This window comes from Trichosurus vulpecula, chromosome 2 (genome assembly GCF_011100635.1).
Source record: "Trichosurus vulpecula isolate mTriVul1 chromosome 2, mTriVul1.pri, whole genome shotgun sequence".
NCBI classification, from domain to species: domain Eukaryota; kingdom Metazoa; phylum Chordata; class Mammalia; order Diprotodontia; family Phalangeridae; genus Trichosurus; species Trichosurus vulpecula.
The window spans coordinates 179,872,798-179,888,541 of NC_050574.1; the positions used below are offsets into that span (position 1 = coordinate 179,872,798).

Sequence of the window (15,744 nt, forward strand, 5' to 3'; positions counted from 1 at the left end):
AGCAAAAGATAGACACAATTACCGATTCCCAACGAATAACTGGTTGAACATATTGTAGATGTCTCCCTTTTTCTTACTGAACGCCTAGATTATATAAATAGGATATTTCAAAGCAGCCTCCAAAAGTTACTATTAACCCAAAGGCGAATATAAATTTGTCACAAATCTGACTAAAGAAGTTTAATTGACCAAAATGAATCATGTTTCTAGGACCATGGGTTGGCTACATTATAGTATTTGAATATTCTAAGGATAACCACCATAGTTTATCATCAAAACTAATTTTTTTTGGGGGGGAGAGGGAAAGACAGTGGAATTTTATTTTACATGAGGTCTAAAGGTTCTCCCAAAAGGGGCATGCAAATGTGTACTTTATCTTATTGATGTAAATCAATTCATTAATAGCCAATTTGAAATGATCTTTGTAAATGCGAAATGAATTCTTCCACTTTTACTCTATGATGGTTTAAGTAGCCAACATGATTTAAGAAGTTTCGTAAAAGCCTGGAAAATACCCAAGAACACAAACAAATCACACATGGTCAAAACAAAAATGTAATAAAAATATTTAGTGAAAAAGACATATTTTTAACCCCCGTATATGGATTAAAAAAATACAAACAGAATTTCATCAGTTTGATATTCAGCTTGTAACTGGCTCAATTACACAGCCTTGATTTGCTTCCTAACGTCTTATTGCAGCATCTTTTGAAAAAGAGAATGCAACTTTTATACCTTCATCAATTATGCTCAATAGAGGTAAATATTTAAACATACTATATCTATCCCTGGGTCTCTTTAAAAAAAAAAACTGAAAGTCTTTGTATATGTTTAAAATTTTAATATTTATAAATTTTTTAAAATTTACACGTACTGTATGGTAGCAGTGCTAACATTTTGTGACCATAAAACCACAAATTCACTGCATGGAGCTTTTCTTTGTACAGAGAACCAAATCACAATACCAAAATTTGTAATGTGTCATAATTTTATGTAGTACAGTATACCCGAAGGTCTGTACTCAGAACACACTTGGGTCAGACTCTGTTGATAGGTATCTAGTGCAGATGTGGTATTTAATTTTAGGCTAGGAAAATTAGCTATTAGTACATGATAGCAGCTCCTAACAGCTAAGGGTGCTAGGAATGAAGACTGATAGGGAAAGGAACTAAAGCCTCATTTTACAGACAGGAATGAGGAATGGTGTTAGGGGAGGGACAAAGAGATGGGTAAGTACCTCTGATGATTGGATGATTAACAAACCACAAAAGATCCTGTGGTTAAGCAGCTGTTAACTGTTCAAGAACAAAATTAGTTGTGGCGTTAGTCCTAGGACATTAATGTGCATACCACACTCTCCTAACTTCTATAAAAGAACCATCACCAGAGTCACTTTGCTATAGTCTTTAGAAAAGAGTCCAGAAATAAAAAGACCTAGAGGCCAAAAGCATTTCTTATTACCTCACACCCCTCCTCTCCAAAAGAGGCTTGATTTAGATTATTAGAATAGAGTGAATGAAAAGTTTGCACCAGTGCCTGGGCCACGCATATTCTATTGTTACAGATGCCCCATCAGTTACCATTACAATCAATCTGGTACCTTTCACATTTCTTAAATAATTTGTCAAGATATGTTGAACTTTAGCTTTAACCATGATATTCATATCAACTTTTAAAGAGTAGGTCCAATTTAAAATTCCAAACACAATACATTTAATTTTTTTTTGTTGAGAAAATGGTTAAACTCAGATTTTTTAGAAAAGGATTTGAGCCAAATCACAGAATATCCACACATTTCCAATTTAAAAATAATTTCAAACATTATCATATTCTCATGTAGCTAAGTGGTTTTCACAATTTTGTAACTTACTAAGGCAAAAAACAAAACCAAACCAAAAACAACCAAAAAAAAAAAAACCACCTCTGGACCAAATTCTTTATTCTCTGATTTAGTAGGACATGAGAGTAAGTACTAAGGTTACTTCCGAATAAAAAAACCTCAGCCTCCCATATTGTCTAAGTAACTGTGATAGAAACAGCTAAGACCACCTGATGACACAACTACTTTTAGTGATGAGCGCTGCAAGAGGGCCATCAATAATTTTCTAATTGAAGAAAACTTTTGAAAAAAAATGTTCAATTGACAGGTTCTTTGTTCCACAATGGCACTCACTCAATCTTAAAATCTTTGAATATTACAGTGGTTTCCTTTTGGTGCTTGAATTCATACAAGTAGCAACAGAGATAAGACAACATGGATGGGAAAAATGAAAATGTGACATTTAGTTAGGTCAATGGATTAATAAAACTAAGTACAATGGATGGGAATATTAAAAATTTTGGACAGGAGAAGGAATCACTCAGATTCTTGACTGTAAAAAAGGGAAAATGCAGGAATTTTTTAGAGTAAAATATTTCACCTGAATAGAGAAATGTTATACAATCAGATACATGGTATACAATTAAACAAGACTGAATTCTATAAACAATTTCTAAGAAAAACTGCAAATTTTTTTTCTTAAAAAGATCACAATTCACAGCAAGTGAAACTCAATGGACTGAATGAAGTTAACATGCCATGTATCCAAAAAAGATCTAGGGATAGCATGAAGAGCCAAATAATTGCAATGAAAAGGACACTGTCAAGTAAATACATTTGAAGAGGCAGCCATCCAGTCAGCAGAAGTAGCACAGTAACAAACCAACCTTTTCTGCTAAAATTACGATGACATCATTTTTAATACTACTACATAAACACAAAAGCTAACAAAAGACAACCTGATTTTGCCTTGGGAAACCTAAACAGGCAAAGTGAAGGAAAAGAATAACTGAATGAAAAAAAGACAAAGCTGAACGGAAAAATCTGAGGTTGAAAGATATATATAAAGAGGAGCAATTTACACACACACACACACACAGTCTAGAGATAAAATACTTGACAGTGTCCCTTTAACATATAAAGGGGGTAAAAAGTTAATTTTTTAAAAAATCCTTGAAAATCTAACAGGTAGTCAGTTATAACAGGAAAGTCAACTTATTGGAATAAGACAGTGTTCTTCATACCCACTGGGCAAGAATTCAAACCACACCCACCCACACACACAGACATACACACACACACACACAGACACACACACACCCATTCACAAAACAAACATAGCTCTGAACAAAGTTTAGCTGTTTTAGTGTGTTAATTAGCATATCCACTTGCTACTTTTTTTCCCCAATCTGATATTATTACATTTTAATTCTCTGAGGTTTGATTTGGTCCAATATAAAGCAAATATTATTTTATTCAAAACCTGCCCACAAAATTGCACTAATATTAATAGCCTTGGCATATTTGGTAAAGATATTACAATCCTGGTAGGCAGTTTACTAAGTATGAATGCCATTTATTCATTAAAATGTTTCTCACTCAACTAAATTACGCCAATTCTTTTTCCAACTTGATTTTCATTCCTGCCCCTGCCAGTCAAACTATTAAAGCAACATCCATGTTGCAGTACCCTTTGCAAAGGGATGGACATACACACATCTCTATAACTACTGAGTCCAAGATGGGAGAAAACTGAGTCCATTAGTTAAAATAAAAATTGAAAACCAATGCAAAATAAAGTGGATACTGATGTACATAGCAACAATCTAACATTCTGTAGGATGAAAATGGGATTTTAGAAAATCTAAAAATAGCTTCGCATTTTGATAAGTCTTATTGAAAATATTTTTAAGATATGGAAAGATGCCATATCAATTGAATATTTTTTCTAAAAAAGATTTGTTAACAGTCTTTAGGATAGATTTGCTCCAGCCCAGAATTTATTTAATAATGGATTAAGTTAAGAGAAAGGTATCTCAGAAGAGTGATGGCACTTCGCCCTTGAATTCATATGTAATGTCACATGCATGGATTGGATAGAATTTAGATGCTAGAGATTAGTTGACTGTAACTGTCTTGAGATGAACTGATGGAGATGGCACAGAGTTACAAATGTGATGCTACACACAACTGAGTAAAAAGTGGATGTTATACATAAAATATTCCACAGCATACAAGTGTCAAGAACATAGTGGAAGGACAAATTCACCCCTTCCTACCAAAACCTGCAATTGTGCACACAGCACAGCACCATACAGTCTAGCCTCACATTTGCTATATTCTTGTTGTAGTTCAGACTGTGTTCAGTATGCTTGTGGCTTGTTAAAACATGGTCATTTTCATCATTTAAGCTGGCACACAGAACTAAAGAGAGCATGGCAGCACTGGAAAGCAAGTCCCTGATTGCAAAACCTAAGTGGGAAATAGTAGAGCATCTAAGAGTGTATTTTTTACCTTTGAAGTCAAATTTATGTGGCTCCTGATGAAATGAGTACGACGTCCCAGTCTAGCATAATTATTGCCCCTAACGCCCCAACTTAAAATATAGTTTGTATAAATCAATAATTTACACCCTTTGAATGTTATTGCTTAAGCAAACTATTCAGTGTAGATTGTTACAGCTGTGTGCAATGTAGTTGGATTAAAACAAACTTTAAATAGACTACACATGAACCTTTCATTGACTCATGTTTACAGAAATACATACTATCAAAAGGGGAAACAGGGAGACAGCAGCTAACAACCTAAACCAATTGTTGAAGCATCAAAACTTGCATTTTTACCAAAATGCCTGCTCTTTTTGTATTCCTTTTTAAAAATTAAGGCAATGAAATGGCTACAGTTCCTAAAGTTCTTTTTAGGGAACAAAACATACAGCTTTTTTCCTCCTGAATCTCAGGCACCAGAAAAAATAAAAACCTGTATTACATAAACCTGTAACACTGGGTTGATGTAGAAAAACAAAACAAATAAAACACAGAAGTTAAAAAATAAGCCCAACATTTGGTGATGTTTGTTTTTTCCCCACTGGATGATGATATCAATCTTCAGAGAGGAAAAAATAAAGCTTAACAGCAAAACCAGGTAGAGCTTTGAATGTCTACAGAATACTCCATCATCTAAAATGTTTTCAGTAACAAAAATTCTAACCTTTATCTGGCCATCTATGTTTAGACAAACGGGGAAAAAGGCACTGAATATATATTTCATGGTGCCATATCTGTTTGCACATATATGGAATTTCATTTTGAAAATTTCAAATTGCCATTCATTCTACAACACACATGACAGATTGTGGCTAACACATAGTAGCAGAAGCTGATTCAAAGTTGACCTCTCCTGTGTCACTGAATTATATAACAAACTTTCAGGCTCTTCAAAATCCAAAATGGCCAAAGAACCCAGAAACAGGAACAAGACTTAGTCAACTTTCAGCATTTCAGTGCATTATGCAGAAAGGGTCTAAATTAAGCATATAGTTTTGTTGTTTATTTTACACAAAGGAGACCACCAACATTTGCCATAAATTCTTCTAAACTCTTTAGGAAGGCCATCTTCTGTTTACGATCCAGCGTGGGAGGAGTGCTGCTTGCAGTAAGCTTGTTGAAGGCATCTGCTAATCTCTGGTAAATGACTGGGTCTTGCTGACTTGATAGTAAGGTTTCAACCAATTCTGAATATTCAGCCTAATGAAGAAACAATACAGTACAAATACAAATATAGTAACTAAGAGAGGAAAACATGATTTTATAAGACTTTAAAACTTACATACATATAAACAACTTATATTTATCAAATGTACTTTGTCCTTGGAAAACAATTTACCAAAATTACACTGGTTTGTTTAGTTTATTAGTATGAAAACAAAGATACAGCTAAGCCTTAGTTTCCCGTACACAAAATATAGATAATTCCATTTGTCCAGTCCACTTCACTCCGAGGTGATAATGAGTGTGGAAAGCATTCTATAAACTTTAAATTGGTACACCATCATTTCCACTTTAAAGGAAGAAATTAAGGCTGATAGAGGTGAACTGACTTGTCCAGGGTTACAGTGTCTGAGGCAGAATTCAAACTCAGATCTTCCTAACCAAGAACAGAGACAAAGCAGAAGCAGAAGGGAGGAATATGATACAGCTGAAGAGGTAAAGTAAGGTCAGAGTGCGGAGATTCCTAACTACTAGGCTACTAAGGAGTTTGAGCTTTTTTGGAAGGCCATGGAAGGGCTCTGAACAGAGAAGTGCTCAGCCAAGATCTATGCCTACACAAGACAAAGCTGCCAGAAATGTGACGGACTGTTTGGAGAAGGAAGAATGGGAGTGGAAGACCTGTTAAGAGGTTAGTTATTTCAATGTCCAGGCATGTAGCAATGGTGTCCTGGAGAAGGGAGGTAGAAACTGGAATAGTGAAGAGGGAATAAGTATAGTAAGCTAACTGACAGGTTATGAGAGGAATGCAGAAGAATTCCAGGGTCTTGGATATGAGAGACAAATGACCTTAGTATGAGCTCTTGATTCATCCATTTTTTAGCAATATGACCAGGCAATTCATTTAACTCTTCCCTGAGTCTGAGTTTTCTTCCCTTTAAAAGACTGACTGGAATCCTACCTTATGGAGTTCTTGTGAGGAAACCCCTTTGAAAATACAAATTCAAGGTGTATGTTGTGGCTATGTCAAGGTATAGCTAAAGAAAGGTGAATAAGGGAGTCATTGGAGTCGAGAATTTGTTTAGATGAATTGCTAATGTGAATAATAAAGTCCTTAAGAATGATAGCAAGGTAGGGGCAGCAGAGAGAACCACTACAATTCAGCCAGCTGCTGAATTCACTGAGGAGACTAAGAATATAAACTAAAAGTGGATTCTGGATAAAATATAAACTGAAGTGGATTCTGGATAAAAGAATGGGGAAGGGAGGGTGATGACTGCCTTCAAGAACAGTACATTTTAACTGAGAATTAAAGCTCAAAATTATGGAATAGCTCAGTAAAAACAAAAAACTAGGGGCTGGGGAAATGTACTGTAGAATCTTCAGTATAGGAAAAGCAAAATGTCTTATAATGAATACACTAAATGGCGAAACAATTCATTCTCAGGGCTATTTCCTAGATTTTTTATAACTGTTAGAATTCTTTGGATAAATAATTATGGATGACATATATATAACGTTTTAAGGTTTGAAAAATACCTTGTATATTTTCTCTATTTCCATTCTTCTTGACTTCTCTGAAGCACCTGATATTGTTGACCACTCTCTCCTAAACAGATACTACTTCCTGGGGCTTTTCTCCTACCAGCATGACCATTCTCTTCTGTCTCCTAGGCTGATTAATCATCTACATCACTTCCTAATGTGGAGGTACCTCAAGAGTCTACACTGGACCTTGTTCTCTTTTCTCTCCCCACCCTCTCACTTGGCTCTGATGGGCTGAATTATAATTTCTAAGCAGAAGACTCCAAAATCTATCCATCCAGTCTCATATTCTATATGATATGAGCCCCAGTTCTCAGTTTGGCATTTAAAGCCATTTACAACTTACCTTTTAGCCTCATAATACGTTACTCCCCTTCCTTCACACAATGGTATGAGTTCTTCATGTGGGGTCCATTAACTCCATTTTTAAACATTTTGATAATGGTATTTCAATATAAATGGTTTCCTTTGTAATCCTATGTATTTAATTTTATTTTATTCTATGAAAGAGTTTTGAGCATCACTAGACAATCAGGGGTACATAATATAAAAAATATTAAGAACACCTGCTCTTTGGTCTAGCTGAACTATCGTAATTGCTGTTCCCTGACCACATGACACCATCTCCTTCCCATCTCCCTGACTTTGAACTGGCCCCTATACCTGGAATGCATTCTCACCTCATTCTTGTCTCATAGAATTCCTCATTTCCTTTAAGACTTAGCTCAGATTATTCATAATGCTTTCAAAAGAGATGCTGCACTGACTACTCATTAACTGCAAATGACAAAATTTTATAGATGTAGAAAGGCAGCAGCAGATAGTACAAAGAATAATGGCTTATGAGTCAAGAAACCAAGTTCTAGTTCTGGGTCTGTCACTAGCCTTGACCTGTGGCAACTCTCTTTATCTTGTGGAGGGGTCTCAGTTTTTTCAATCTATAAAATGAGAGGACTAGATCAATTCTTTTCTAGCTGTATAATTACATGATTTCATCTTTGTGGAGAGCAAAATTAAGGCTGATGAGAGAATAAGCACTGTAGCCTGACTGATATCAGACCCAAAGCACCTAGCAATAGAATGTTTTTGAACAGACTACTCATAATATCCGAACTACTGACAAGTAAATCTTTTTATATATAACCTTTTATGAAGCAGGACTGAAGTTTCAAAAATCTTGCTTACATAACCTAATCAAACTGCTAGAAATAAACATTGTTATAAATATCGTGGTCAATGCCAAGTCACCATACTGTGAAAAGTAAATAGAAAAATAGCTTAGTACTCCCTGAAACAAAACAGTTAACTAAGGCCCAAAGGGCTTTCTCTGGAAAAATTATAATAGGCTTCCCATGTTATTTTTATATATAAGCCAAAATGTAGATTTGTCTTTTTTTTTTTCTTTTTTTTTTTATTTCAGAACTTAGCACAGTGCTTGGCAGATAGTAGGCAATTAATAAAAAGCTTGCTGATTTGTCAGATCAATCCCAGTTGACACACATGACAGCTATAATATTTATAAAATGATTTAACTTCTGAAAACATGAAATAATAATAAAAATAATAAACATGTAATACCTGATGCAAACACACTAATGTATAGAATGCTTCGCCTGCTGCAGTTGTCATCTCTGTGTTGTGCTTTTGCAATACCAGCATATCAAAGACCAGCTGAAATCATACAACAAATGAAAGTTCTTAAAGAGTACACTGTCATGTCATCTATTCTGAAAAATCAAGGTAGAAAGATGGGACTCACAAATCTACTCAATCATCCTTCCCATATCTACTGATTTTAAAAATGAGAAAAAAAAACCAAACCATTGTTATAAATTTACCAGGTCAATTACAACATTTATAGAAGTGGTGTTTAACACCTACGAATTAATGATACATCATAGATATTTAAAATTGTAAGGTATAATGCTGTTCATACAATTATATTTCCCAACAGTTTTTAATCACAATAATTTTCAAATTTCAAAATTAAGCTGTTGGAAGAATTCAATGTAAGCTCTTTTTCTGGGCTAGACCTATGATTTCATTGTTATAGAGAAATCTTTGGGGGCTTAGGGTAGGTGATTGAGAACTTTCACTACCAGTGAAGACTGGCACGTGCTCTACAATGTACATTCACAGAGAGTCTGCTGGTGACAATGAGAGGTTGTTTATGTCACTTACCCAGGGTCACACAGTCAGTACAAATCAGTGATGGGACTTAAATCGAGGTTTTCCTGACTGCAAGATTAGCTCTCTATCCACTAGGCCTTACTGCCCCCCATGTATGCCTTAAGTTTAATAATTAAATAAAATTAGCAGCAATTTTTTATCCTTCACAATCCAATATAACAAATAGCAATTCAGGCAGCTAGGTAGCACAGTGAGTAGAGCACCAGCCCTGGAATCAGGAGGACCTGAGTTCAAATCCAGCCTTAGACACTTGACACACTTACTAGCTGTGTGACCTTGGGCAAGTCACTTAACCCCAATTGCCCTGCCTTCCCCCCTCCAAAAAATAAAAGAAAGAAAAAATAAAAAATATCAATTTGTTAAATTCACAAAAGGATTTTTACATAATTTTTACATTCTTAAAGAACTTAAAGTTAGAAATAAGAACTATCTGAAATCATCACACGATTTTGCAAGTCTATCCAGATTACTCACCTTAAGAAAGTGCCTTGTTGCTAGAAAGAGTGGTGATTCTGTTTCTTGTGCTTTTGCACACTGTTCAGCTAATGGAGTCAAGGCTTCCAGGCAAAGCTGGCAAACCTCAGAACTCATTCTAATCATAAGAGTCAAAGAATAAAATTAATTTATATGGTCTTTGTTGGCATGCTCAGTTGATCATTATATGAATTTTTTAACAGTAACAGAAAAATTTTAACTAGTGAGTCTGGTGACAGCTTTTCTAGCTATGTATATAAGACAATCAAGCATCTTAATTTCTATAATCTTCAGAGATCTGCAATTTAATCAGTTTGGGTATACCTTACATTGAGGCAGAGTATAACATTTATATGTAGATAGTTTCAGTAGCTGCAGTGGCTAAAAACGTTTATCACTTTTGCACAAACATTTAACAGTAAGTCTCCCAAAATTTAGTGAGGCTAGGCCTTAGAGAAGAGATAAATAATTTATGGCTGAATACGTAACTGAAACCTTCCCAGTTCAGTACAACTTGCCAGAGTTTGAACTCCACTGGAATCATCTTCAAGAACTCCTTGCTACAATGACTCATAAGAGGAGGGCTCTGCTACCTGGCACTTAACAAAAAGGAAACTAAAGTCATGTTGAGATGCCTTACTGAAGTTTTAGGAACTGCTATAGTTAACAGCTCATTTCTAACACATACAACAGATGAAAGGATATAGTACTCTATCGTCAGGGCAGTCCACTGGCAGTGAATCAAAGAGTAAATACCCTGGACCCACACCAGTGACACAGGATGAGTGTCTGTTATAAACAGAGACTTAATTCAGGAATAACTCTGGGACATAAGCCCAAATAATCATGGAATCACTCTGTAAGAGGAGGTTAGAGTGTGGTAAATTACTTACAGTCTAACAAAGGCTACAACAAAATGAAGATAGTTTAGAAAGTACAATAGATTTTGAGAAAATAAAAGTGAACTAATGGAGAATAAAAATCCCAAATATATTATTCTCTGTCCAAAATGTCAAGTTATACAAATGCTCATTCATTTAAAGGATACGATGTCATTCCCAGTTCTAGGGAGTACATCAGGCTCTTAAACAGGTCCTCAGGAAGCTGTGGAATTTTCTCAGGAAAGATCTCGCAGATAAATGTAATTAACTTGTAGTACTGATTACAAAGGGTTGGAAACTGTCAAAGAAGCATATTATTACAAATATTATGTCTTGTCTCTGGTATTAATTTTTATTCCCACTAAGACAATTAAAAAAGGCAACATCCTACAAGGTACTAGGGCTTGGGGATTTAAAAGGAATAATACCTAAACAAATAAGAGCAATGATACTTTTTCATGTCAACTAGATATAATAAAAACCAAGCAAATAACACAGTAATATTTAGGGAAGAGTAGATACAGAAAATACCACAAAATATACCATTCCTACAATACTGGGTTGACCTCTGCCCAAATGATAGTGGAGAAAGGTAACAATCCTGTCTTACTATTCAAACTTGGCTTTCAAATTTTTTATCTAACTTACCGCTCCTCAAAAAGAACTTGATAAGTACTGACAAAAATAATAGTTGTTTGTCCTTAACTTTGAAAGAAGTTAACAGTAGGATTAACAATGAGAAGAGAGGGGCTTGATGATCATGGAGACCTCAGTCGCCACAAGGACAGATCTTGACTTAGCATAGCCTGATTTGAACCCAACGGGCTATTCCAGACCACTAGGGTTACTAAGAGTTATAGAGGTTAAGGTTTGAGTGGGTGAGGTAGAAGGATAACAAGGATTCAGTCAATGATAATATGGCTTTTTTTTTAATGAAAAACTTTATTTTCATTTGGCATCACCTTGCATACATAACAATACTGGTATAATTCATTAGGTAATAACTTTAAAATTTAAAAATAATTATTTTTGATTACCATGTTTTTGTTCAATTACCTTTAAAAGATCTTGAGACATTAAAGGCAAAATTAGGTTTACTCCATATAAAACAACATCTGCTGCTGACACTGATCTGTTTGCTGCTTGTCCTGGCTCATGTCCTCTAAATACTTCGTCTATTGAAATGAAAGTAATAAAACTTCAGAGTTACATCATTAAAAAAATGTTTACAAAATTATGTTAAAATACCACGCATACCCTTTGACCAAGAGATAATGCTACTAGGTCTATATCCCAAAGGGATAAAAGAAAAAGGACTCATAGGTATAAAAATATTTAGAGCAGCTTTTTGTGGTAGCAAAGAAAAACTAAGGAGGAAAACCATCAATTGCGGAATGGCTTAACAAGTTACAGTATACCAATGCAATGGAATACTACATGTTGTAAGAAATGATGAAGAGAATAATTTCCAAAAAACCTGAGAAGACTTGCATCAACTGATGCAGAGTAAAGTAGGCAGAACCAAGAGAACAATTTATATAACAACAATATGGTAAGGACAACAATCACAGAAAAACTTAGGAACTCTGAACAATACAATGACCAACCACAATTTCAAAGGAAGTGATGGTCTCAAGAGTGCAGATCAAAGTATATTTTCTTTTCCTTCTTTCTTTCTTTCTTGATTAAATTAATGTGGGGATTTGTTTTGCATGACTATACATATTTATAATAGGCTTTACTTTTCTTGCTCTCTCAATGGGTAGAAGAGAAGGGGAGGGAGAAAATCTGAAAATGAAAACAGAATGAAACTGAATAAAAAACCCCCCAAAATTAAGCTAAAATAAACTTCAAAATAAAATATGCTCCAAACCAGAAAAAAAAGTGAGTGGATTTAAAATGATAAATTTTGTCATTGTGCTGGTGGGGTGAGTACACCTCTTACTTGCTAAGGCAGATTATTATGTTCTCTCAAAAGTTTGACAAAGAAAAAATACAAGGAAATAAAGATGGCTAGAGAGAAAGAAAATGGCACAGATACAGGTCAAATGAATTTTTAATAGAATTTTTCCTGTATTAATCCTTTTATTACTCAGACTTATTGGTGAAACTTCTGTGTTGTCTTTTCTGTGTTAGAACAAGAGCTTCTTGAGAACAGTGACTGTCTCTCCTATTTCTACTTGTATCCCTAGCACTTTTCATACAGTAAGCTCTTAATAAAATCTTTTACATTCGTTCATTCATTCAACAGAAACTTTAAGATGGCATAATAAAATGACAAGTATAGCATCCTTTGATGAGATTTCTACTCTTATAGTGATAAGGGAAATCCATTGGTGAAAGAATGAAAAATTATTTTTAAACATTGATTTCGATTCCCCATGTAAAAGCAGCCCAATGAATTATGTCAGGAGTTTCCAATGTATGAAATTAATGGCTGCAGTCATTGCAAACAGTCTTTAAAACCATCAATACATCTAACACTGTCATTTTTATCTTTGTGTAAATGTTGACAAAATGATTAACACTATATAAATAGGTAGACTGCATGTTGTGAATTTATGTATTATTATTTTTCAAATGTGAATAGATGCTATTATAGATAAAATTCATTTAAGAGCACTCCTGAACTCTTAATAGCTTTTTAATAACATTAATGATAATTATAATAGTTAATATTTATATGAGACTTTACGGTTTGAAAAGTGCCTTTCAAATATCTCATTTTATCCGTACGATAACCTTACAATGTAGGTGCTATTATTATTATCTCCATTTTACAGTTGGGGGAACTGAGGCAGACAAATGACGTGATTTGTTCAAGGTCACACAGCAGTTGTCTGAGACAGGATTTGAACTCAGGTTTTCCTAACTCCAGGCCCAGCTCTCTGTCCACAGCACCAATTATTTTCTTAACCAAAAAATGCTAAGACTACAACTACCATGGGTTTTTTAATGTTAATGTTTTTATGCCAATTTTTTTTACATTTAAAAGGGGGCTCTTATACACAAAAGGGTTGGGAACCGCTGAACTCTGATTTCAAATATGGAGAAAATGGAGAACATTGCAAGGCCCAGTAGTTATTCTTCCTCCATAACTACTTTCCTTAACTACGCCAATTCACAGTAGAAATTACCCTTTGTTGAGCTCTTGCTGTCCTTATACAGAGTACCACATATCTTAGATATTATTCTCTTAAATTAGGGAGTCTTAGCTTTTTGTGTGTCATGAACTCTTTTGGCAATCTCTAATGCAGTTACTCCCCACCTATAATGTTTTAAGATATATAAATGAAACCATGGGGGCAGCTAGGTGTTGCAGCAGATAGTGTTCCAGGCCTGAAATCAGGAAGACTCATCTTTCTAAGTTTAAATCTGGCCTCAGACACTTATTAGCTATGTGACCCTGGGCAAGTCAATTAATCCTGTTTGTCTTAGTCTCATCTATAAAATGAGCTGGAGAAGGAAATAGCAAACCACTTTTTTATCTTTGCCAAGAAAACTCCAATTGGGGTAACAAAGAGTCAGACACAAGTGAAATGAAAGAACAACAAAAGGAAGCCAAAGTTTAGTGAAAATAAAGGTGTAATTTTACCCCCACATTAAGTCCACAGAACCACAGAACTCTATCTGTGGATTCCTACACTAAAAAATCCTGCTCACGTTCTTTAATGTCCTCTCCTCAGAGAGAATTAATAGCATTTTTGGTCTGGCATAGTCATTTCTGGATATAACCTTCCACCTTTCTCCCACCTCAGTGACTTTCCTGGTAAAAAAATAAAACAGCTATTCTCTTGTTTTTCAAAATTTTTTTGAGCTGATTAAAAATTCTCATTAAAACATTATTGAAGTTTAAATTATTAAAATATAACATTACAGAAATCTTATCACAATTAAACTCAAGGACAACGACTGTGAAAACAACTAAATTGAATGGCTCTTCTATGTCACAACTCTTCAAATACTTGGAGACAGCAATCCTTTTTCTTTAATTCTTCTTTTATAGGTTAAACATTCTATTTGTTCAACTAAACCTCCTAACAATATACTGAGAAGTGAAGGTGTTTTCTATTTTGATACTGCTTAGAGCAGTCTCAATACAGCAAAATTTTGTCAAGAAATAGGTTTCCCTAATATTAACTCGCCTACATAACCGTGTCAAAGTAACATAGTTCTGTTTCACTGCCACATTGTTTCCTTTGCTTCTACAATCCTTCCTTTAAAGGAGGGGGATACTTTACTTCAGTTGAATTAAACAATTATTTATTGACTATCCTCTACTTATGTTCTTTAAACACCTCACAATGAAAGGATGTTGCAAAGTAAGCAATCATTGACTGAAAAAGATGTGAAAATGTACTTCTGGGAAGCATCAGATTTGGTTGGGCTTCAGGTAACTTATCTCTCATAATTATATGTTCTATAAATAATATCATTACATTTTTTAAGTGCCAGGATTATTTTGAAAAAGCCCTTATCTAAATAAATACTCATTTATCATTTCCTTAAAACATTTATTTCTTAGCCAACTACAGTTAGTTTACCATCTTCCCTAGAAGGGAAGTAAATACACGAAACTGGCTGTACTTCCTAGTAACTCCAGCTGTCCAAAAATGGATTGCAGTAGGTAGTAGGTTCCACCTCACTACAGAGTTTTCAAAAACTGGATGTGTATTTGTTAGAGATGTTACAGAGCTAATTCTCGGTCTGGCACGTATTGAATTAGATGGCCTCAAGTTGCTTCCAATCTCAGATTCTGTGATTTAAGCTGAGAGGAAGAATTCATTGGGGATATATAGAAATTCTATCTTCCATCTCTGTGCCTTTTTCAAGGCTGCTCTCTCCAGTCCTGGAAGGCACTTCTTCCCTCCTCATTTCTCTCTCTTAGAATGCTTAACTTCCTTCATGTTTCAGCTCAGGTGACACCTCATACACAAAGTCTGCCCTAACCTCCACCTCCCAATCCCTAGATGTTGGGCAAGGTTCTTGAAAGGCGGGACTGTTTTACTGGACTCTGTACATCCCCCACTCCCTCGTTCCCTGGCAGAATGCTTGAACTAGAACGGACACATAAATAAATGGTTGTTGGACTGAACTGAGTGTGAAGAGTAACATGTCAGTGGGGAGA

General features: G+C 34.9%; 1 protein-coding gene across 2 annotated transcripts in view; it reads right to left on the reverse strand.

Annotated features, from left to right (window-relative positions):
* Positions 1-828: 828 nt before the first annotated feature.
* XPO4 (exportin 4) overlaps positions 829-15,744 on the reverse strand; it is a 130,538-nt gene continuing 115,622 nt past the window's right edge. For both annotated transcript variants that reach the window (XM_036743679.1, XM_036743680.1), the window contains 5 exons: positions 11,673-11,791; positions 10,784-10,914; positions 9,736-9,853; positions 8,650-8,742; positions 829-5,565 (listed from right to left, as the gene is read on the reverse strand). In XM_036743679.1, coding sequence (XP_036599574.1) covers positions 5,368-5,565; positions 8,650-8,742; positions 9,736-9,853; positions 10,784-10,914; positions 11,673-11,791 — 659 coding nt within the window. In that variant the 3' untranslated portion in view covers positions 829-5,367. The remainder of the gene's footprint in view (positions 5,566-8,649; positions 8,743-9,735; positions 9,854-10,783; positions 10,915-11,672; positions 11,792-15,744) is intronic.